General features: G+C 42.6%; 1 protein-coding gene across 1 annotated transcript in view; it reads left to right on the plus strand.

Moving 5' to 3' along the window:
- Window positions 1-17661, plus strand: part of ANTXR2 (ANTXR cell adhesion molecule 2) — a 121508-nt gene extending 103847 nt beyond the window's left edge. The window contains exon 17 of the mRNA XM_074823338.1: window positions 15774-17661. Coding sequence (XP_074679439.1) covers window positions 15774-15812 — 39 coding nt within the window. The 3' untranslated portion in view covers window positions 15813-17661. The remainder of the gene's footprint in view (window positions 1-15773) is intronic.
- The last annotated feature ends 7846 nt before the right edge of the window (window positions 17662-25507 follow it).

Here is a 25507-nt window from a genome sequence, read left to right on the forward strand (position 1 = left end):
ACGGAAGAAAATGCTCACCTCTCCCTTTATTTATAGGAAAGAATCCATAAGAAGCTATTTCACATCTAAGTTTTTTTGACCAGCAGATGACTCTGAATAGAAAACAAAATGATAAACCCAGCATGGTGACATCTGCATTCCCTTATAGAATCAATATCGAAATAACTTTCAATATTAGGTGACAGATTAAAGGCATCACTCGGTCCAAACTCCCTCTGATCAAACTAAAACAAAGATGCCATGGAAAAAGACCATCACCAATCCAAAACTGTCCCTCAGACTGCAGTAGTTACTTCTCTTAAGTCTTGCCAGTTTGTCTTTCCTTTAGAACACAAGGAGAGGGAGAATTTATTTGAATACCGTGACAGGATGAAGCAGCTCTTATTTAGAGAGAAAGACTCAGAAAGGACATGGCAGATTTCATCAGCAGTTGAAACGAGGGACATCACTGCAGGTGTTTGTGCTCACTAGCGTGTCTTCCTCCCTGAGACCCATTAGATCCAGCAGCAAGCACAAAGCTCTAGGTACCATCCTTACTCTCTTCCTCCTTCCCCCCCTTTCTTTTTCTTTCTTTCTTTCTTTTTTTTTTTTTTTTTACTGCACTTCCAGATAAATGCCAGTCATTTGGCCAGGGCTAACTCACAGAAGGTACAGCAGGCACAGATGGTACTAATGCATAAATGTAATCTAGCAAAAGGATGCCAACACCAACCCAGAAAAGGTTCCAAGTAACTGCAGTGCACTTACAGGAATACAGTGATTGGCAAGGTGAAAGCTGAGATTTGCAAGAGCTTACTGTTCCCAAATCAACAATAGAAATTCTACAACAAATGAGCATATTTATTTATTAATTTATAAAATGCACTTAATACCAAGATCTCTGGGCATGTGTAATAATAAAGCCTCATCAAACCCCAAACTCATTATACAAATTACACTGATCAAAGTAAAAGAAGGGAGAAAGGGAAAGGTGGAAACTGAAAAACTGAACAAAATCCAGCACTGAGTACCCTTTCCCCCATGTTTCTTGGGAGAGCTTCTGAGAGGAAAGGTGGGCAGTGCAGAGGTGTTTATAAGATCTAAAGAGTGTCTGGGCAGCAACAGAAGCAAATCCCATGTGGGTAGCTCTGTAGACCATAAACACCCTATCCTTCCTCAGGATTCAGAGCATAAAAAGACCCATACCAAATCCTTTTCCCAGTAGTAGCTGGTAATGTACACTTAGAAAAAACGTGCAGGGAAGAGAATAAATGCAGTTTGACTGTGTCCCCACGGGACACCTCTCCTAGCTTCTAGAGAATATTAGCATCTCCACTAAGCACATCTGTAGTAGTGGTTTCCAATGAGGAAAAATTATTTCAGAGAATACAGACTTCAGCCCACATACTCCAGTCCACAAGGAAGGAAAAGAGTGCAACTGCTGCAGGACTTGAGCAGTCTTTGCAGTGCACACATCCTAGAGGCTGCCAGCACCACTTGTGACGGGCCAACTGCTTGGTAGTCCTGAAAGGGAGCCCGTGATAGACACCACACTGTCATAATACAATCTGAGGACCAGCTTCTGATCTTATTTCCATGAGCTTTACACTGCTGACTTTAAAGGAACTATTCCTGATTTTCAGCAAGACATGAGATCAGAAGTAGTGCCTAAAAATTAACAGAAGCTGGTAACTGTGACACAAGTACATCCAAGTGAATTGTTAGCAAATGCCTTGCTAGTAGGAAATAAGGAGAGTACTGCTAGCTGTCAAGATAATGCAGGACAAAAATCTTCCTAAATTACAGACCTCTTGGCAAAGAATTACTGCAGAAACCTGCTGCATGTGCTGCCCAACCTGCCTTGCTTGCTGGAGTAACTTGTCCAAGAAGAATCTTACACTCCTCTCTTCCTCTGCTGGCTACTGATGGATCCTCATCTTCCATCACACGAGAGCTATGTTACTCGAAGTCTGCTCTGATCTGTGCCTGCTACGAGTAGCTACAGTTCACCAGAGCACTGCGACTCCTAGCAGCATGTCTCTGTGGGAAAGAAGCATGTTGACATGTCTCTTCTGTGGTCTATAAAGCCCAAATGAGAGTTTAAACTTTAATTTTGTATGCAAGGGGGCCAGACACGCAGCCCTCACAACAGTTTGTGTTCCTGGACAGAGGCACCAACTTCTAATTCAAATGCTAGACAGATACGGAAATGGCTACTGGCATTTCATCTTTGTCCCCATTTATTAGCATCAGAAATCAGCACTTGTTATTCTAACGGACCAGTTGCAGCAATCCCTTCTTCTGTGTTCTCCGAGTACAGTGAATTGTGGGTCAATGGCTAGGGCTTCGACCAGTGCTAATGCTAGCAACAATAGCAATAAATTAGCACCATTTGAAATATGCCTGACATACAATTAATAGACATCTTTGCAAGCTGAGAGGAAGGCAGACTGACAGAGATGTGTATGAACATAAATCAGACAGCTTCATGGATTCTCTTCTCTCATAATCCAGAAGGTCTAAATCAGATGTGGAGCAGGCCACAGGAGAAAATATATTCCGCGGTCATTTTAATTAGGGTGTCACGTGAGGGTTTGGCTTTCAGGAAGGATTTAGGCCATGGTCCAAGGTAGAGGAAAAAGCTGCCACTTCTAACACTGCTATGAACAGAGAAGGTTTTTTTTGTGGGGGGACGAAAGGGATGTCCAAATATCTGTGAAGTTTATGATTACTAATCCATTTGAATTAAAACAAAAGCCTAATGATGTGCTGCAGGGTTTTGTCTGTAGGAAGGAGAGTTGACTCGTTGACGTGTACTCATTGTACCGGGAAAGCCGAGATGGGCTGAAGGGTGGGGAAACAGCTTGGTATCCACATTCTTTACTGGGCCCAGTGGTCAGTGTCATTAATGCTGAATTCATTACCGCTGTGAAGGATCCAGCTATCAGATACTGCTGGAAAGGCTTTGGCTGGTGCAGTGACAGCTGCATCACAGTGGCATCTAGAGGGCTGCTGCATGCAGTGTGTGCAGGCATTCGCGTGGCAGAGCGAGGTTCCTGCTGTGGCTCTGTCTTGCCATCTCCAGAGCCCTCTCCAAGCAGCGGTCAGAGCTGTGGTAGAACTGCACCCTCCTGCCATGCTGGGGCTGTTCTAATTTTTCTCCTAAAAAAATCCACTTAAACACTATCTACATCTTCAAAGAGAGTCACGTTTTCCCACAGAATTTCTTAAGTGGAATTTTTTCCTCATAATAATTGCGTGATAATTATTTTAAAATAATTTACATCGCATTCTAAATGCTATATAATTGGGGTGACTTCTCTTTTTACAAGTGATTATCATATGACAGCCAAGATAGTGTAAAATCAAATGGACCAGGCTTTAGGCTGGGGTATGAATGCCATATTCTTGCTGTGTTACAAGCTGAGAACATGACCTCTGGATGACTTAGGGACTTTACAGCTGTAGAGCATGAGCCATTTGAAGATGACAACATCTCTTCAGAAAAGCCTGGGTTGGAGAAGCTGATTGGCAAAAGGAGGCTGGGAAGTATTCCTAAAGGAAGGAGATTTTAGGAGAGGCTTGAGGGGGAATTTCCTGAGTTGAGATCATGATGGAGGAGAAAAGGAGTTTGAAGAGAAAGGTTCTTCTGACAGTTATGGTTTATCTGTTGTTACCTCTGATTTCAGAGAAAGATAAATAGCATTATTCTTACTCTGAGTAGTTGCACAGAGGGGAGGAAGGAAGAATAATGGAGATGTTTGACTTCTGCTTTAGAGATGCCATCTCTAGGAACTGTAAATTTCTGATACCCTTTGCCTTTTTAGATGAAAAACACCCCAAAGTGCCAGGTTTTGTTGGTTGTAGCGGGCTTAAAATTGGGCTCTGCTTCTGATTTTGCAAGGCTTGAAATGTGATGCATCTAGTAGTGTATTCTCTTTCTTTTCTTCCTAAAAAAGATGTAGAGGACTCGAGGAGTCATTTAGGATGCTAACATGAGGAAACCATTTGGCACTAAAGATCAGGCCTGCTGTCAGTTTGGCTGAAGTCCTCCCATAACATAAATGGGATCCCCAGTAATACTTACTCCCGACAAGGATTCTTCCCAGAAAGTTTTAGAAGAGTTCAAAGAGCCAAGACACTTCTCATAGAAAACATCTCTCCTGTTCTTCAGCACCCCCACCCTGCCGCAGTGATGCATATGTACTGTGGAAATTAAGGAAGAGCTCTCAAAGCTTCACCTGGAAATGAGTGTTAAAAACCCACCCCTCTGGTTTCTCACTCGAGGAGGGGGAGCTCTCCCAGTGACAGCTCAGCGTATCACTCTGGGAATGACGGGAGAAGAAACGTCCTGCTTATCGCATCCACGTGAGCGAGTGTCAGCTCTGGGTTAGGTGTGTGCTGGGATGGCCGCCAGCGCAGAGATCACTTTCCCTCTGGCACTGAGAACAAGTTTGATCTGCCTTCCAAGGCATAATTAGATCTGAAGGAGAAGAGCCCTCCATTGGCAGGCGTTTGCAATGGGAAAACAAGAATGTGTCCTTCAGGAAAGAAGGGTCAAACCTTGCCAGGCCATGGTGTATTTTCACAGAGGCAGAAGCGCTGCAAGTGAGGGAGGCTTACTGCCAAGGGGTCAGATGGAGAGCGCGCTGGGGCCCTCGCTCCAAAGAATCTGTGGTAGAAAAACAGGGACTCTCCAGGCCATTTCCACATCCTTTCCTCTTGCATAAGCAATGCTTGCCTTGTATGAGGAAAACAACAAACTCCTGCCCTCTAGAGACAGGAGACCTCCAGCTCTGCTGAATAAAATATTTGCCACAACCTCCTTTTGAAGCAGATGCTACAAATGCATACAGTTTTATTCTCCCCTAAGGCCCACACAACTGGCTCAGCAGCTCGTCGCGCTCTCTTCTCCCAGACCTGGAAGGCCAACTCACAGGAGAGGCAGCTTGTCAAAACCACTCTTTTTCAAGGCAGTAGTTTATTTGGAGAACTGCTGAATAAAGCAGTCACAGAAAACTTGGCAAGGGAAGATAAATCCCTCCCTTCTTCATTACCAAAACCTGTCTAGGCAGGACAGCAAATGCTCACGCTTGTTGAGCACTTGTTTCCTTTCCCTTCCATGGCTGCCTGCATACCTCTGCAATCCTCTCACCCTCTTGCCCTTCTCTGAAAAACAGTCAGGGCAAGAGCTGCCTCCCTGGTATATAAATGACAGACTGAGTGGCACTGAGACACAAGGGGAGTACAGATGATAAGAATAACTGTAGCTCTTGCGCTCCCTCCATTTCTGAGCAGCCCCACAGACCGCAGGTCTGCGCACATGCAGGCGAGGAGCTGTACGGTGCCCATGCGCTTGTGTTTGACTGCATTAGCAGGAGTTCGGTGTGGATAGAGCTTTTCAAATTACTCTTCAGAAGTTACTTGGAATTTCAAAGGTGGGAAAACAGTGTTGAAAGTCTAGCCCCCCACATCTGTGCTCTCAAGTACCGGGAGTCTTGGCAGAAGTACTGCTTTCAGTGCCACATAGCATATTGAGCTACAAAATCCCTTCAGTCCTGGGTTTCACAAGGTTACACCACTGGTAAACATGTACTTGAAGATTTTGTTCGCTGTAGCAACTGTGCCGAAATGTCCATATGTCCAGTTACAAAATAAGCGTTATTAGTAGGGTGAAAAGCTGTTCTTAATAGCATTTTCTCAAAGCCGCCAGTGTACTAAAAATACTACAGATAATACCCCTCAACTCCTCACTGCAGTGTACCAAGTATTTTCATTTACATCTAAGCAAAGTCTGTACGAAGTGGATACCAATCCCTGCCAGATGACAACAGCAGCATTTTATACATGCACGCTTGCTCTGCATCAGTGAATGTTTGCTCCAAACATTTAGCAAACCATTTCAACACAAGATTTACCAAAATGCACACCTAAATCACAGGCACTTGAAAAAACAACAAGCCAGAATTTAGCAACTTTGTTCAACAGTAGTGAACTGATGAATCAGGGCTATGTCGGATATAACACATAAATGGGTTTAAGATACCCACATGGTTTCTCTTCACAAAATAATACTTACTGCATAATATTTACATTAAGGTAAAAGTTTGAGGCAGGTAGCTACAACTGAGCTGAATATTTTCCTGGAAGAAATACTTGTCTGACACAGCAGCCACAGACTCTTGGCCATCCATTACACATTTTATCTATTTAGACAGCATCTTTAAAATACCTGTTTTGACTCTATTACTGGCAGTTTTGTTTTGTTGGCCTATACTCTAAAATACAGTATTTATTTGGTGCAGAAAGACAGGAACTATCTTTTAAAAGAAATTAGTTCTGTCCTCCTTTTCTGCACTTTACGCCACGTTCACTTTACTTGCCTACAACTAAAGCGGGACCAAGGGATGAAAGTGGCTGTGAAGTCAGACTCAGCTACTGAGGTACCTGTAATTGTGCTGGCACATTCTCCTCAAAGCAGCCTTTTTGAGGTAGATGATGCCAGTTTTCATTGTGAAACTACTGTTCTTGAAATTCAGATTATGTGACTTGTGAAGGTTGACCTACAGGACCACTAGATTGTCTGGAAAGATCATGAGGTTTATGCGCACATGCTAAAGAGGCTATATTGCATAAATATGAGGATAATAAACAAGTTATATGCCTTTCCACTTAAATTACTGGCAAAAATTGCTAGAGTGAAAAAAAAATCCTTCTTGGGTAAAAATATATAGCACCATTCATCTGTAATTTGTTTCTTTTTATTATGTTGTTGTTACTTTAGGAGGGTTTTGAGCCCATCCAGTGTTGTTCTTAGGGTTCAGAGCTTACCTCATCTCTGTCAGTGATGTTTCAGCCATCAATTTACATAATTTGGGGGAAAAAGCCTCCTTTGGAGGAAATGATCCTGATCATTGGAGGAAATGATCCTGATGTCTGCATCAGTAGTGATGGGTTCTGGAGCAACAACGCCAGTTCAGGATTGTTCCTCTAAAGAGATTCATTGCTGGTTTATTCTGTGAAAAATGATACTTCCAGCAGTGTATAGCACTGCAAGTCATCTTTTCCCAGGTGCTTCTTCACTCGCAACTTGTGTGGCTGCCTAATGGCACTGTGTTAGGATGGCAGTTGGTGAGCACGCAGCCACTGAAACCTGTTGTGCATGGTCTTCTGTGGGCAATAGTGTGACATATACAAGGACAGGAAACTTAAAATGGTTTTGCTTTATATAAAATAAACATGCTGGTAACAACGCACATCTGCAGAGATGAGGTTTGAATGCTAAGAGCTTGGCAACGGAGCACGCAGGTTTCTGTTAGCACAAGTGTAAAGCCAGTTCCAAATTCCTGTAATGTTCTGAGCTTCTCGGGTCTCTGAGACAAGGGATTACCTGATTGTCAGGGACAAAGAGCAAGTGTGAGAGAGATGCCAGTTTAAATCTCTGAATGCTGCTTAGAGCTGCAGAGGACATGGGTGGGTTAGCAACCCCTCTCCAAAGTAAACATATAAATCAGCTATCTTTAAAAAAATATTTAAACTTAACTTCAGTTATATGCTCCAGCTTGTCAACGGATATTTATGAGGCAAGTGTAATATTATAACGGTTATAGCAGTGAAGTACATCCCAAGCGGGGGAGCTAGTAAAGAAGCACACGGGTGTTAATGCCAGTAGAATTTTAATGCCCAGGAGATGGGGGCAAGGTGACACTAGCTCTAGTTAATGTTGCTTTTGCCAGCTACAGTGAGGGAAGATCACCGATGGCCCTTTCCAAAGGCTGTAAGACAGCAGGGTTTGGCTCCTGAGCCCGACATAGGCCTGTGGGTGCAAGCTGCTGTCCTGTTGCACTCTTGTATGAGGCTCTGCTGAGGGAAGTGGTGGGATTTTTCAGTAAGGAAACACCCACTGCTGTTCAGCTCTTACAGGACTTTGAGGAAGGTGCTGCCAGTGCTGGCATCTCAGCATGAATCGCTGACCATTTTATTTAAAAGGTCCTTTTATTGTTACAACTGCAGATGAGTGTGCAGGTCAGGAGCATTTGTAGGAGTCCTTATCCCCAGTAAGCTCTGTACGGGGAGATAATGATTCTAAAGAGGTTTGGAAAGCAGGAAATTGCCTGTTCCTTTGCATTAGCAAAGAAGAAAAGGTTTACACAGTCCTGTCCTTTACTGAAAGCGCTACAGGGAAGAACCCTATAGTCTTAACTGTGATTCCTTATAGAGAGGCAAACTGCAGGCTGGGCCACAGGGAAAATGAGTGTAAGAAGAAATAGAATCAGGTAAACCAGATTCTCATCTGCTGATTCAAACTGCACCAGCAGTCTCGGCAGACTGTTGTGGAAAGCTGTCGTGAGAATACAGCTCCTTGGGGAGTGACAAAGCTGGGCTAAGAGGGATGCACCGATCACAGAGGTGAAAGATGCTCTGATAATGCTGTGAAGACAGGGCCAACATGAATGACATCGCTAAATACATGTCTCAGGAGTGACATTATTCTAAAGTCCTCACCTTCCTCACGGTTATGTGGGCACTGATCAACTGGGCTGGAGGGCAGAGAGCTCACGCGTGCCATATAAATGACAAATCCCAAAAGGGTACGTTCTCTTTATGGGGACACCGCAGCGGGGGGTAGATTCTCAGCTTCTGTTGGTATGTCAGCGACAGACAGTGGAGGTTCCAGATCCTCCAAGGCCAAAATGAGCCAATCTTTTATGACATTGTATATTATGGGGAGTAACACAACTGTTCTGGACAAAACAGAGCTGTAAGTGCTCCTCTGGAAAAATGCAGTTGTTCTTATCAGTCCTAAGTTGGATGCTGAACAATTCAGCAGTGTACAGGGAACCTTTTCCTACATATACAATTAGTCAGCATGTTAAAGAAACAAAAATCACATGCAAGGGACAAGGTATGGTTGAGTGACAAAGAACTTGAGAACAGACAGTGCATCATAGGCTGAGTGGCTGGATACTGTCCCATGACATCTCCGCCCTCCTTGATTTCACAGGCTGTTTCACCTGCCCTTTCTGAATTACTGAAGAATACTACAAAAGAGGCCAAACATACCAAAGGAAACAGTAGCCAGAGGCAGTGGGGTGAAGGCAGTATGTTAAAAGCTACCTCATGAGACCAGTGACTACCCAGCAGCAGCCAGCTACTTAAATGCCAAGTGAATGATTTGAAGTCCTGTTCCAAGTTGAGGATATTCTGTCCCTTCAAACTTTCCATGTCATACTGGTTACAGTTCATAGGTAGCCTGAGCCTGTCAGCTCAGTAGCATTTGGAGGAAGGCTGTGATGAAGGATTCACAGCCTCAAAGGAGATCACATCTCACCAGGACCCTTGTGATGGCATCCAGAAGTTGATGCTGGGTTCACGGTTTTATATAGTGAACCTGACTTCCTTTAATTGCATCCTTTTAGGTGATTACACGACACAATAAAGGAGAGCAAACCAGAAAACTTAAAGCATTTGTTATCCAACCCATGATTAAATACTCATTTTGGAAAAGTCCTTTCCATGCAGCAAGGCCCTTAGGTTCAGAAGGTATTGATTAGTATAGTATTTGACATGTGAGTACAAAAAGTCTATATGCAGGAAAAGAAAGAGGAACATTTCTACTGCCAAATTTCAGCTTCAGAGGTAGTACTGTGAGGACTGCTGTCACTGTTTTGGCAACCCAGTCCACATCTGAGATACCAAGTACAGAGCCCATATATCCGTATCTGTGTATTTGTCTCTCCTGTGCATATATGTCATATACTAAAAAAGATGCTTCTCAGAAAGCTCTAGGCACTCCAGATGGTACTTAATAACAGAAAAAGTTACACTCTGACACGTTGCAAGGCAATAAAACTCTCCCCAGCCAAGCAGGCAGCTATGGAACTAGCACCCAGCTCCCACCCAGCCCGTGCCCACCCTGCAGTGCCGTGCCACCTAATACCGTGGTGTGGGGGAAAGGGAGGGGGAGGAGCTTTCCCAGCCTGCAACCTCAGTAAGGGACTTGTGCATTCATCTCAACAAACACAATACACACCACTTCTGTGATGGCCAGTTATCTTGCTACTCATTTTAAATCTACTATTAGACCTTTGTTGTCTTTCATTTATTTCTGTTTGGAAAGATCTAGCAAAATTTATTAGTCATCTCCAGCACAGTGCTGCCTCTCGTTCTCACCCCTGCACATTTTGAAACTTTTTGCTGAGGAGTGTGTCCTCTAACTGTGGTACTTGAGGGGAGGGGAAAAAACCCATCTCAATAGACAGTTTTAAATGGGTGACCAGGACATAAAGTTTTATGACAGTACATGTTTGCAGCTTGTAACTGAAAGAGCAGAAAGTCTATAGTTCAGTTTGAAAAAAACACCTCATTTACTCTCTAGATCACACAGGAGCTACATGGTGAATATTTGTACAACACTTTGAACAGGGAAGGCCAGCTCTGGCTGTGCAGGAAGCAGGCTTGGCTCTAGAGGAGCCTGTGTAGTTTCCCCCACCAAAGAGCCCAGTATTACATTACAGATCTACATTACAGATTGCAGGAAGGCGGCGCACGTTTGCTCACACATGCACACATACAAATAAAGTGCTTTTCACACCAACAGCCAACATCAACAGCTGAGTTCCAGGCTTCTATCAGAGCGCAGTCCAAAAGGTATCCTCCTCCACACGCCCGGTGCACTGTTCCAGCAGAGCTGTACAGGCTCCAGGAGGTCACACTGGAGGAGGAAACAAGGTTGTTTCTGCAGGCACTTCTTGGTGCCTTTTTTCGGTGGGGGCGGGGGGGGGTGCATTGCCATGTGAGGCTCTAATCTGCAGTTCAGTGGGAGCATCCACTTCCCTTAAGATTTTGTGCCCTGCAAGAACTTTATCTTGGTTGTCCTGTAGCTTAAATTCAGTAAGACATTCAACAATTTAAGAAAGGGCTTTTGATCTAATATAAAAATATTTCTTAGGTAAAAACCCTTGCCATCGATCTCTTTCCTCTTTTTTTTTTTTTTTTTGTTAAATACCTGCCATATTCTTCTCCTGCAGTACCTGTGGTGCATTGTTGAGAGTTAAGAGTGGGGTTTTTTTCTATTGAATCTAGTGCATGGAGACAACTCCCATATTCCACATGAAGATCACAGAATGCTTGCATAACTAATTTTTTAATTACTCTAGTCCTAAACCACTAATTTAGTTCAATTTTATACTGACTACATGTTGGTATTGTTAAGGTTTATGATCCAGTGATTTACAAGGCATGATAAATCTGATTTCAAATTGGTTGTATTGATGGTTTAATTGCATATGGGGACAGGAGCGTAACATTAACTCACCAAACTAGTGTATCATGGCAGTGCTGCTAGGATGGTAATTCACCAATGTAATTAGTTACATAGAACAAGCCTGTTTTAATGGTGAAGACCAAAAACAGGCTGATGAGTCCAGTGTTTGGTAAATAGTGTTTCTATCTAAGTACATAGTCCTTTTCGTAAAGTTCAGATCAATCTGAAGAAAAATTTAATACTCTGTTTCTAAAAGCTTGTTCTAATAATGAAATAGATATCACTATGATCTATGAAATAATGAAATAGATATCACTACATAGGAAGTTTTGAATTAATTTGGAGGAACAACTTACACAAATACGCATCTTTTTCTCAAAACCAACTTGCACGAAGACAGTGATATTGGTTATATCACATACAACCTGGTTTTCTAGTTGATAAAAACCTACAGTTCATATTGGTTTGATCTGGAGTGATAAATCCTTAATAACTGAAAATTAGTCTTTCATCTTCTGCCTACTTCAGTTTGTCCATCTACAATGTGAATGGTTTAAAATCTCACTTAAACTATGTACAGTGCATTTGTTATTATCTATTATTGTCAGATATTGACAGTGTTTTGACAGCTGGTATTTCTTCGGTGCTTTTTGTCTGCCTGTTGGATGGGTTACATGATCAGGTGTTTGGCTGACCAAACAGTTCCTTCTTTTTCTTCTTACTCCCCTACGAGTCCTCGAGTAAGGAGGTTGGGAGCAGAGACCATGGGAGATGAGTGGGGAACCATAATGGTAATTGCTCATTTAAGGCTCTCCTCTGTCCCTGCTATGTCTGGAACCACTTGTCCTGGAAGGAAGACCCCTCTAAGCCAGCATTTAGGGGAGAGAGTTGTGTACATGAAAAAAACTGTGGCAAGCAGACCAAGAGAGAGGCTCACTGATATACATGTATGTATTTTTGCTAAGAAATAGTAGTATGAAAGATATATATGGCAAATGTGCAAGTTAGACTTAAATTGTAAGCATGGTGGGAGCTCAAAGCCCTTTATGTTGCCTTGAAAGCTACTGCTCAATGCATTTCATGTGTAGGTATCGTGAAACCAGGCACCTTGTCACATCCCATTACCTAAATATAAAAGCTGTTCCTTACTATGCCGGCGTGCAGTATTTGCTGTTCTGTTAATGACACTACCGTGTTCCTGACCTTCTCATTAATTAGCACTTCCAACGTATTTTCCAACATCCTGATTTCAGCTCTGTCCTGTGAGCATCACATTGTACATAAAAAATGGCTTCTTATATGGAAAGCTTTGTTTTCATTTGAAATCTCTTATCCTCCAGTTTTCTTAAATAGGAAAAAGTAGTCAAAGTTGCCAGTACAGAAATTCGCAGAAATTACAGCACTATCTGATCATATATCAATTATACTCACTAAACTATGGGTAGGTTCAGAGTGGAAGTGACTCTACCTCAGGTAGAAAGGAAAAAAATTAGTATCACAGGAGCTTCTACAAAGAAGGTATGTTTGGAACCAAACAGAATGTCTTTTTCTTAATTCTAGTGAAAGCTATGTCTTGTGACTCCTCAGATATCATTTCTAAACTTTATTTTAAGGCTTTACAATTTCCAGATTTATTTTGGAATAGGTTTATGTTCCCTTTCCTCCTCAGTTCCCCCCTTATATTGTTCAAAAATCATCTACCACTCATGGTCAGCCTTTAGAAGACAGTGGACACTCCAAAATTGCAGGGCACTTAGAAGAAGGCACCTGGCCAGCAGAGCAGGGCCCAGTGCTACAGAGCTGCCACGTCCCTGCCTTGCCCCTGAGTGGCCAGGACGGAGCAGAGGGAGCAGCTTTAACTGCAGAGCAGTTCAGCCCTCACGACTGGGGCAGCTCACAGTGGATTTGTCGTGACAGTTACATTTGTGCTACCTGGTGGGATCCCAGCAAAGGCAGAGGTGGAAACCCATGCTGTCTTTGGTAACAAAATTTCAAGGTGGAAGTTCTTCCTAATTTTCTGTACACGGCTCTTCAACTGGAAACCCTTCCTAGGGCCAAAGAACACCATCTTCCTTAGAACTAAGGGTCTAGTTTGCCCCTTTAATGACATTTGTTATATAGTTCAGTAATGCCATTCTTGAGCTAAAAACACACTGAGCCCCTCTTAACGCACTGCACTTACTGCCTTCATGCAGTCAGACCTCGAAGAACTTATTTTTGATTCCAGTGATTATTTCAGAACTCAGGTAAAGTGTTGAGCCACTAAATCACCTTCTAAATGCAAACTGAATGCAAACACAAAAATTAATAATAGTCAAATCACTTGCCCAAAATTTATACAAATTCATGCACTGGTAACTATCTTTAAAGAATGGAGAGAAGGCTACAAACAAATGCAGAAAACCTGTGTTGATGGGTAAATTGTAATATTAATCACATCAGCTAGGAACTACTGCAATTCCTGCATTACCTCTTTTCTGCTAATGTTTTGCAGAGTCTTGTTTTTCCATTGTGGCATTAACTTGGATGTAAACATCCTTGCTGTCAGTGTTTATTTAACATTAGCTCTGTCGTCAGAAGTGCTTGAGTTGCACGACATTTCTAGATTTTATGCTCCAGAAATACTTTGCTTCCACCACAGAATTCTTTTTGATATGCTTAATTAAAAAAAAAAAAAAACCCAACACAACAACGAACAAAACAAGCAAAAGGAAGGGTGCATAATGATGTCCAGGCCTATTATACTTTGCCCTTAAAGGAATCTCTTTGCACTCCCAGTTGAGCATTCTGCATCTTTTCTGCATTTATAATACAGATGGTAGCAGCTAGAAGTTACTATGATTACTGTACCCACCTATTCACCAGTTTTATTATATAGTTGACAGAAGTAGAATAATTATAAGAGCATTAGGAAAAAAATCCCTTGATCAGAAAGCCACCCCTTTCATGCTAGTCAGGGGCAGGTGCCAGCTGAGACTTGCTTGAGTAATGCCAAAATAACACTGTGTGCAATCACCCTCCCTGCTAACCGGTAAAACATTTAGATCAAAATAAATAAACAAAAGAAATATGAAATTCAGTCCTAATTTCATCTGATAATTCCATAATCTCCTAGGTTTAAGAAGAAAACAGTAATTTTCCCCCAACCATGCATCTTTAAAAAGAAATCAGGATTCAAAGCGTAAGCACAGCTGCCTGTTCCAAAACTAGTGCAGTTAACTTGGCATCATCTTTTACAGTTCTCCTACAAACTGCTTCATAGACACAGCAATTTCAAAGTCCTCAAGTAGGAATTGAAGGGGACAGAGAAAAGAAAACATGCTCATCTTTTTTCCTTTTGAGGAGACTTTTTACGCAACTCTCGTGAAACCTGCACCCCTATGTACCTTTGAAGACCACCCCCCCACCACTGCCTGGAGATGGCTGCTGAGACCAGACTACTGCAGACCCAGATGCGGTCCCTGGCTGAGGGAGGCACCTTACAGGCTCCTTGCGGGCCATCTGGGGCGGGGTTTTGTGTTACAGGGCCCGCTCAAACGGAGACTTTGTAATTAATGAAGAACCTCACGCCAAAACATGTAATACCAGCTGGCATTCCAATTGTACCACAGGCATTTTCATACTCAGTACTTCCATATCATACGTCGGGGAATTACTTTCTCTGAGTGGAGAAGTCCTGAACAAAGGCACAGTGTAAGCTGGCTTTTTCCATCACAGAAAGGAAAGGTATCGCTGCTGTGCCCAGAAGAGCTGTTTAAAGAGAGGAGCTGCTCTGTTGAGAGTACACCCTGCTTCAAGATCTGATGCTCAATTTGGAGTTTGGGCATTTAAATAAGCTCTGAGAAGCCACCATCAATTTTTAGTGCTTATCCTAAATTAATAAAAAGGGGTCATCATTTTTGCTAGTGGATTTGTTTTGTTCAGCCACACCAAAAGCTGTCAAGATTAACCTGGGCCCATTTATGGGAAAATGGTATTTACTTAAGTATGACACCAAGAGAAACTGCTTTTCCTTTTGGTGCACAGTAATTTTAAAGCACATAAGAACAGAGTTTATAGATGCAGAGCTTGGGTTATTGCTGATAAAATACAGTTTCTAATCATCAGCAGCTCTGCTAACTAACAGTCACATTTATCTGCGCTGCACTGTGTGAGGATTTGGCTTGCGGGAGATCTGTGGGAAGTATCTGTCTTCACTCTGATCTTCCTTTACCATGTTTAGGTAGGTTTGAGTTTGCTCCCTACAGTTACCAAGAATTTGTAAATTATCCTCACAAAAGACCTGAGTGTTCAAAATGTGTCTTCTGTGTCATCACTGCTTTCCTAACATAAATTTGTAAGTCAAATGTAGTGCCTCACTCTGGGTAATTTCCATTAATTCTTAAAAGGTTTTTCATGGGTATGTTATTTTCACAAACATCTGAATTTAAATTACAGCTGCCTTCTAGCATCTAATATTCAGCATTTGAAAGTCTTGGTTGCATGTATTACTCCACCAATAAGAGCTTCTCTTTCTTCCCCCCCTCAGGGCCGATGTATCAACTTCACCCGAGTTCAATCTCAGTAGAGAAGGAGAAGAGGATACCAGGAGGAAAGACAGCCACATTGCCACTTTTCAACCAAGCAGAGAGAACCAAGCACTTCCTCGCATTTCTTGGATCACCTTCAAGCTCGAGCTCAGAAGGTTTCTGCATTCTCCGCTCCCAGGAGCCAGCATTGCTGTACCAAGCTCCTGCGTTTCACCCCAGTGTGTTGATACTCTGTGAGATTTGCAACAGTGACAAGAGGAGAAGCATTGACTTGCATGCCTGTGCTTTTATAGAACACAAAAGGGAGAATACAGACACCAAAGATGATAACATTTTTCTATTTTTATTATTTTATGTTTTTTTAAGGACTACAAATTCTCAGGACATAATGTGCTCTTAGCGGAGATGCAAAGTTTCTCAGATGCAGAGATGGCACGTGTTATTTAAACAGGGACTACTAGCCAAAGGCGGAGGATAAAAATTCCCACCAGGCTAAGCAAGCGCAAGAGTTGAGTGCCTTACAGCGATGTCAGATCACAAAACCCTTGCGAGTCTCCCATCGCATCGTGCCTTACGGGAACCTTCTGACTGGAAATCTTGTCATTCTAACACTGAAAAGTGCACACGCATGACAAAATGTAGACAGGATGCCTCAAGGTACTGGTAGCAAAGCAAGACTTTGCCCTTTAGTTTTTGAAGACACCTTTCTTTCATTATGCACCCGGGACGGGAAGAAAATTAATAGAGCGTTATTCCACGGGAAGACAGCCTGTAACTAGAGATCTTGAGCAGAGTTTGAGGGACTGATGCTTCAAGACCTTGACACTGTGGCTGGTGGTTTTTTCCCCTTTCCTGCATTCAGAGTTCAGTAGCGCATAAAACATCATCATCTATAAACATACCTAGCAGTCGTAGGCTTATGTATTTTTTTTTTTTTTTAGATTAAAAAAAGCAGTAGCCACTAAGCTGGTATCTCAGGGTTTTTTTTCCCCCCCAAATCTCCAAGGGCTCTTCAGCGTCACAAGCCAGCAACTCTCTTTGCATGAGAATTTCAAAGTTTAATTAATATAATTAAAGGCAACAGCAAGCAGCAGCCTGTGAAGATTTTGCTCATCTTTTTTATGCCTTTTGACATTGAATGACCTATTACTGTATGTGCATTACTCGGTTTTCGAGGGGGCACCGAGCATTGGTTAAGATTCAGCAGTGGAAAAAGACCTCCTTCCATCAATTTAGAAATTAAATTTACAGGAGCGTCGGCCATCACAAAACATTGACAATGTATGTATTATAATTTTTTAGAAAAACCAGTGTCGTGTCACGTCGACGATGCCAAATTATGTTAGCGTGAGCGGAAACACTGTGGGGGAGGAAGGAGGGAGCAGCTGAAGAAAAAGGCTCAAATGATCCAGTCACTTTCGATACTGTACTTCAGATGCAAAATGGATATTCGAGTCGAAACCTGACAAAGCGCGCCCGCTTTGATGGGAACTGGTATAGACAATGACCAGTGGCTGGGTCAGTGGGATGTCTCTCTGCGAGCAGGGAGGCTTATCAAATGACACTAAAAATAAGTTCAACAACCATCACGTTGGAGGGGAAAAGGCGAACATTTCACATTTGGTGGGCATGAATGTGTGCAAGATGGAAAGAGCAATGCGAAGCATCCTGGTCTAATTATCTCCTTTGTGCTCTTCATTGAAATTGCAAAGGACATAAATAATTCTCTTGGTTGATGTCCAAATTCGTGGCACTGCCCAAAGAAGCCTTTACATATATCCACTCGCTTACATCTTTTGCTTGAGTTTATTTATGCCACTGGTAGCCTCATCATCAACAGCCATGTGTGCACAGCAGACTATAAATAAAATTATTATCTAAGTTTCAGTGATTATTTCCTTCTTCTTCTCCTCCCCCCTAGCCTCCCATCCTCGTCTCACAACTTACCCTTCATTTTGCCAGCTACACGGTCACCCTCGATACTGGCTTCCAAAGATAGCCCATCTTCCTGTGGCCCCGCGTGGCGTGCCGACAAAGCCTGCCAGAGCCTAACTCAGGGGCTCCCAACTGTTCCACACCTATTGAGAACCTGTCACCAGCTCGTACAGTACGTAGCATCAGTCACGTAAACAGAACAACCAAGTGTCCACAGAGACAGCTTGTCGCTCCCGTACCTCGCAAAATTGCAGCTTTGATACCACTGGCTGTTGGTTGGGGACGTTTTAGCCTAGTTGCATACACAAGGCTGATTCTGTCCATGAAGCCCAACCATCAACAAGTCTTTGGCTTATTTCAAGCCACTGATTAAACCTCTGTGTACTCTCCATCTTGAGATGAAGAACCAAAACTAGGTAGGTTTGCTAGGACATGGATGAGGTTCAGTACCACTCCTTAAGATACTTGAGGCAGTACAGGCAGAAACACTGATCTCATCAGACACCAAGTAAAAATAAACTCTGCTCTTGTTTTACTTACTTTTCCTTGATTTTTAATGTGAACGCGACACTTCTTTTGAGATATCACTGGAATTGTCAGCTTGCATTTTGAGCAGCGTGTTGCATAACAGGAAAACATGCAGATGAAGAGGATTTTTTCCCCTCACATGTATCTGCTGTCTCTCAAAGAATATTTGCAACAAATAGACCCACAGAAATAGAAATCCACTAATAATCTTTTGTCCTCTCTAGCTGTCTATCCATATTCATTAAAAACTGTAGAACGCACAATTTTTCACAGAGTGGCTGATACCAAGCAAAAACGTATTTCAGGTATCTACATTGATTTTTCCCTTCTAATTGGCATGATATTACAGTACGTTACACTTTTCATTTAGCTGAAGATAATACCCTAAGAGTTTCATTATTATACAGTGTGGAATATCTGTCACAAATAATTTGGGGGGAAAGAGGCATAGGGTAATAATACTTTAAAATCCACTGATTCAAACTGACACAAAGTAAGACTTCCTTGGCACAAGAGCTCAAAATGCTTGAGAAAACCATGATCGGGAGGGTTAATAGAGTACGTTCCTTGCACAGTTTCAAACCTTGGGTATCTCCTTACAAAAAGACCATGTCTTAATAACATTGTTGGTATCTATTTTGGCCTGCATAGGAGAAGTAACAGTCTCTTGAAAAATTAAATGAGCATAGGAGTGATCCAGAAAACATTCTACTGAGAAGTATGTATAAACCCCACAGTCTGAAAGGGTTCTTTAACAAGATGCCTGCACTTCAGTGTCTTATTTCCATGTCAAAAAGATGCTCAAAATACAGGTGACACAGCAACAACAGGCATTGGGTGATGTGGCCCTTCACACGTTAAACTAGTTTAGGAAACCTCTGATCTCTCCAGAAATGATGGGAGAAAGACCCTCTAATCAGACAAGTTTCCCTTCTCCAGAAGGCGCAGGTTTTTCCACGAATGCGTGCTGCAGGGTTCAGTCTGTACGAAGTGAGGGGTTACCACCATGGCCCCAATGAGTGGAGCCTAAGACCGCCATTCCCAGGGAGCCTCGGGTGTACCCACGCGTCCCTGTGCACTGCGCTGCGGTTTGCAGCCTGCAGCCTGTACCTGGGACACTGGTTCCGTCTCTAGAGACCTTCCCCTCAAAAACAGGACATGCTTGGGGTTTTCATGTTGTAAGCATGAAGATTAACATAGATCAAAGAAAATAATCTAAAAAATCCTGCCCTGTGACAATGTACAAATGCTCCGAGGGGTGACAATAAGAGCCATTTTTCTCCTGAGTGGTGTGTTATTTCACTTACCTGCAAATGCCTCGTATTGCACGGACACTGAGCATTCGTTTGCTTTCATTATAGTTGAACTACAAGTTCTGCCCCAATACCGGCTTTGTAAATAGTACACACCTTGCTCACAAAGACGGTGTCCTGACAACACGCTGTTCATGTACAACATGAGGCGAAGTAGTTACGGGGAAGCAAGTATCAATTTCAGGGGACAAGAAATCTAAATGGATTCTCACCCAGATGCCACCAACTACATTGAAACCTGTTTTCAGATGCAGCAGAACCAAGCAGAAAAAAACCCTGAAGTGTTAGGAAAATGGAAAGTTGGTTTCACTGCCTTTATGCTTGATTCCCTGGTAATCCTAGATGTCTGCGAATGCTGTTCACAGGCAAGCTGTTTGAACAAAACTGGGTCTGCATGAGACATAAACAGCACTCTATAATAATCTCTCAATTTTTAAGGGATTTATTGATGCTCCTTTTACTTGATCATGCTGAGAAACAGAATGCATACCTCATCACACATGAGAGTATCACCAGCAAGAAAAGCACATTGGTGAAAATGTTTTTTTTCCTAAAGAGCAAGGTACAAAATGCATAGAAATACCACCAGCCAGTCATTGAGGAGCTCCTGTTACGACTGAGACAAAGCAGGATGTATAGGAACAGGAAACATTGTTGTGGACAATAGGATATCTTAAATATAATAAGGCTCTTCTTATTTTATACATTTCGATAAAGCAGCAGAAATTAATTGGCTGGACTAAATATGAAATAAAAATGAAAATGAATTTTTCAGTGTTCCCTTGCAGTTGTTTTTTAATTTAACAAGAACTACAGCTTTCATCAAGCATTAATCCACTGGGCTTAAACCAAAGGAGACGGGTCAGGCTGATCTGTTTAAGGTGAAAGGTAAGGGAATTTTCTTGAGTGCCATGATGCCGGTTCAGTCCAAGTCACAAGCACTGCATGAAAGCCCAGGCTGGCTGGTATAAATTCATGCTGGTATTTTTCCTGCAGGAAATTACCGTGCCGCATCTCTTCTCTTCTAATCGTCCTTAATGCGACATCAGAACTCTGCATTTTACATACTGATGTTTACTTAACGTCATCATATTAAAATGTTCTAACACGCCCGCATTGAGTGTGCAATCCTAACGCCTGTGTGGTGGGTTGTTTTTTTTTTTGAAGGCAAAAGATAACGTTCTTTTTTAACCGTCTAGGGAAGCGATACCTCATAAAAGTCATGTTTACATCCCTTCCCTGTGATTTTGATAGACTCCGAATACACAGTTATCCAGCCTCTTCAAAATTCATGGTGACATAAGACTGCACTGTTCATTGTTTTCACTTTTAAGCATGTCCTTACAATTCAAATCATGTTGACATACTCAAGGAAAAAAAAAAAAAAAAGGTGAAAGCTTCAAGTAGGGTAGGTTTTACCTTTTGCTTTTCCTCTCTGCACATGGAAAGGGACTAGGGAAATTTGTGTACTGCCATTTTAGACAAAACATCCCTTTCCAGCTGTGGGAGAATTGTCTCTTTTATTTATCACAATTTAGGCTGCAGGGAAGGGTGAAGAAACTGAGTGCTATCAAGTAGGTTTTTTTCCAGGTGGGAAAAATACATATTTTATCCTGTGGTTATTGGCTGCTACCTCGTGACTAAAATAACACTGGTCTGCTGCAGAACAGTTTTCTTTTTTCTAGCTCATTGGGAAGCAGCGAAGGTGCCGTCACCATCTGTCTTTCAATTTTAGCTCACTGGAACTTCTCACTCGCAAGAGGAGCCTTTGAGGAGGATTTTGGAAACTAAAATCTGCAGTACTGGGAGGCAGGACCTGACTGACCACTCCCACTCGTGCCTCTTGTGCACTGCTGAATGTTTCCCATCTCTCAAAAGTTGTAAGGTGCCCCAGGATGATCTCTGGTAAGCACATGCCTCCCTCTCAATAGCTAGTCCAGACATACTAGTTTTGCAGAAGCACTACTCCATCCTACGGCTGCCGTGGCTTGGGAAGCACCCTGCAGCCCAGAGTATCTCCCAAGAGATAACACAAAGAGTTGGGAGAAGGAAGGCAACATAACAATAACTTGACCTAGATACACAGGAGCTGTTCTTCAGATGGGAGCGCACGAGTCAGGGGTGCATCTTGTTAGAGCCACCTTCTCTGTGCGTATAGACTGCCAGGCAGAAAAACGCACAGATTTTTCAGGAGCTCAGCTTTGTTCTTCCACACACACAGAGCTCTGCTCACCTGGGCTGAGACTGGGCAGGAATGAGGATGACCAGCAACAGACCCTGTCCTCCACAGCAGCCTGCAGTGAGCACAGAGGTTTCCTTTTTCAAGAGTAGGTTTACTCGGTGGTGGGTGACATAGAAAGGTTAAATGTTCCTTCCATGTCAAAAATTTCAGCCTGACACTATCACTAGAATGGGCATAAATAACAAGGTCAGCTGCTGATGAAGCCAAGCTCAAGTGTTACAAGAGAGAAACGTTCCCTTTCAGACTGCTAAAGGGGATGGGGAGGTTTTGCCATTGTCTTCAGCAAAGAGGAAAGGATCCAGCCCAAGGAGCCGAATTCGAAAATGATACCATTAAAATAGCAAGCCTCAAATGTCAAAAGAAGGCAGACAAACTGTACCAAAGAAAAATTAAAGCAGGTACAAATGTACTGATCAGGAATTTAAGAGATTACAGTAAGCAAGTGAAGTAAATGATACATTTGCTAATGAGCATCTTCTAAATACCTCTTGTGCCATTACAAAATTACTTAATGTCAAAATTTCTAGTAAGAGCCTTATTAGACCTGGCATGTACTATTTTATTTCACAAATCTGTTTTGCATTGGCTCAATTAAAATTGTTATATATTTTTGGGTCTTGTGTAGGTGCCATCTGTTTAACAGTACAAGTGGGTCCTGTGATGCACTTGTAAATTTTCTGCTGCAATAATTTTTTTAATATAATGAGGGACTTTGGATACAAGAAACTGCTTATACTCAATGATTTTTTTATTTTTTGGCAGTAAACTTACAATTCTTACCGTGTTACAAGGATGGCTCTGCATCCTATGGAAAAGCAAACAGTTGATCTACATGTTTGCACCAAAGTCATATTATTTAATTCACACTTAGTTTTTTCATTTGCTTGTTCTGCCTTATTTTGTAAATGAGCTTATTTTCCCAAACTGGAATCCATAGGATTGCTCTCGGTTTCTTATGGCTATAGCTGCTGCCTTTCGTGGAGCTTCTTGGACCACATGCTGAAGTCAAGTCTTTACCCAAGCAACAGTGAAGTGCAAGTGTTTGTAGGAGCAGGACCGTCTGCCTGATCAGATCTTCAATAGCTGTTTCAGCACAAATTTGCCTCTTATTCAAGTCCTGTGTAATGGACGAAGAAAATGTTATCTTACAACAAAGAGCCACAACAGCCACTTCCAGACCCTGGGAGCTAAGCAGTTCCTCACCCTGCCAATATTTCTGCAGGAACTGACTTGATGGGATGCTGTTGTGGGGCACAGGGACCCCACAGGAGACTTCCCATACGGACAAACTGGTGCTTCCTGCTCAGCAGTGTTACAGAGAAAAAAAAGAAATGTTCACCAACATCAGATTTGCTGGCAAGTTGCTGATCTGTCTTTGAAAGCCAGTGTGCCAGCACCAAGCTGAAGCAGCAAAAGCAGCCAGGCCCAGGACCTCTGTTACCGACATGCTTTGGAGAACTTGGCCCCAGGTGTCCCGGGGAAAGAGGACATTAGCTAAAGCACAGACACACGATGAAGTATGCAGGCCAGGATGGCACAAAGGGCTGCCACAGACCAACTCGGGCCCAAGGGGACACCTGAACTCCTCAGCAAGAAGTTCTCTGTGCCCAGAGCTGCACAAGCTCAAGCACACCTACCACACACAGCTTTCCCACAAACCCGGTGTACCTGGCATGCACTGCCACCGGCACTGCTGCCGAAGCCAATTAAAACAAACTGCACGAACATCTCATGAATGTGATGGGGAACAAATGCACCTTTTTGAGGCAAAAATCCCATCTGCACAGAAACAGTTTGATGTGCTCTACAGCAGAGCGAAACCTGGGGACAAATCTGCCAGGAAACAGAACTAAAACATTTTTTTATACTTTCAGGGTTTTTTATTATGATTTTTAGCTCTTGCTATTATGTCACAAGCACTGAAATGCTGTTCCTAAATCGCAATGAATTACAACAAAGCCCCAAACCCAACCCATTAGTTGGTTTTCCTTTAAAAAATGTAGCCTCAAATTCTTCTGCTAAATTCTCCAGTATGTTGTAAAAGTATTTGCAATGGCAACAATACTGCAGCTTATTTTGAGTTTTGCTCTACATTCAAGAGAGGGATGCCAGATTTAAGCACACAATTTATATATGTAGAATTGCTTTTTTCTGTATAATGAGTCAAGCAGTACACAAAGAAGTGTTCAGCTACCTGCAGTGCTGCTTGGGGTGCTCAGTAGGACAGTCCCCTCAGTGGGTATCAGAGATCGGAAAGAGAACCAGCTCGTTACAAACTCTTCAGATGGGCTGTAGTACCTTGGCCACCTTGGATGAAGCTCATTTTTTCTCTTACATTCCCTGCGTATTCACTGAGGCTTGACTTGCTTAAATGTAGCAAACACGTTTGTTTATCCCCAGCTGAGGACTTGCTCAGGGCACCACTCACGGCACTCCCAAAGAAGAGTCTTCTGTGGTAACTGGAGGGAAAAATGGAAACTTCTTCCTAACATCGCACTGCTTCTAAGATATCTTTAGAGAAATGGATGTACCCAAAGTACACTTCTTGTCTATTTCTGGATTTTACTTATAAGCCTAGAATCAGTCATGGAGAGATTTCTCCTTGAACAAATGACTTGCTTTAGGATTTACTCAAGACCTCTGAAGCCAAGTACCACACTGGCCCTGACCATCTGGCTGAGCACCAGTGGCGTCCCTTACCTCCCTGGACAATCTACTGACAGCCCAGGGAAACCCGTCTGCTCTGACTACAGTGCTAGAGCAAAGCGTTTTGTTTACCAGGCAGCTGAATGCTGAAGCACAGAACCTATTTCTATGATATACCAATGTGATAGCATCTAATGCAGCAGCCCAAGATGCCTTTACTCCTTCCAAAAACCTCTCCTCGTTATCCACGCACTCAGCAATTCCTCAGTACTCAGGACAGCTGCTCAGGGTATTGTCAACACCCGGAATATATTGTGTCTATTGACAGAACTGCAAAATGCTGATTAAATTATGTGCTTTAGCCAACCTGTGTAGGGAAAATTAATTGAACTGCAAAACTGATGGGTTCAGTGTTACCTTGTTGGAATGGGGAGGCTGGGCTATGTAATGCTTGATCTCCTTTTATTTGATTAGGCAAATTAGGAAACAACAGTGTGAAATGCATTATTGTACTAATATGATGTCCAAAATGTGAATCTCATTAGAGCTCTGGCCTTGATGCTTTTTATTTGGTTTCTCTGTAAGCTGAGGAAGAATAAGCAGGCCAGAAATATATATTTTTCAAATTATGCTGGAATTGCCCAGTAATAAACATCATATTCTGTACAGGCTCTAGTCACTGGAACATTTTCTCATAAAAAGCATTTCTAAGCTTCTGGAGAAATTTAGTGCAAAACATACTAGAAATGGAGGAGAGACAGTAGGTAGACGAGGTTGGAGCCAGAGAGCATTATCATTGACATAAGTTCACTTAGAGCTGAAAGCTGTCTTGGAGAAAAGAAGCTTTATGGGATGAGACCCCTGGGGAAGTGGGGACACCATAGCTCTGCACAAGGATGGCTGAACAGTCAAACCCCATGCTTGGCAAAACCTACCTTGGTGAAGGCACATGTTATGGTTATCTGGGGAGAAAGAAAGAAGAAAGAAGCAAGGATAATGGACTACCACTGAGATGAGCTCAGAGGACAGCCAGCTGCCATGCTGCAAGACCAGGGGAAACTTGGGTGGG

This window comes from Strix aluco, chromosome 4 (genome assembly GCF_031877795.1).
Source record: "Strix aluco isolate bStrAlu1 chromosome 4, bStrAlu1.hap1, whole genome shotgun sequence".
Lineage (NCBI taxonomy): Eukaryota > Metazoa > Chordata > Aves > Strigiformes > Strigidae > Strix > Strix aluco.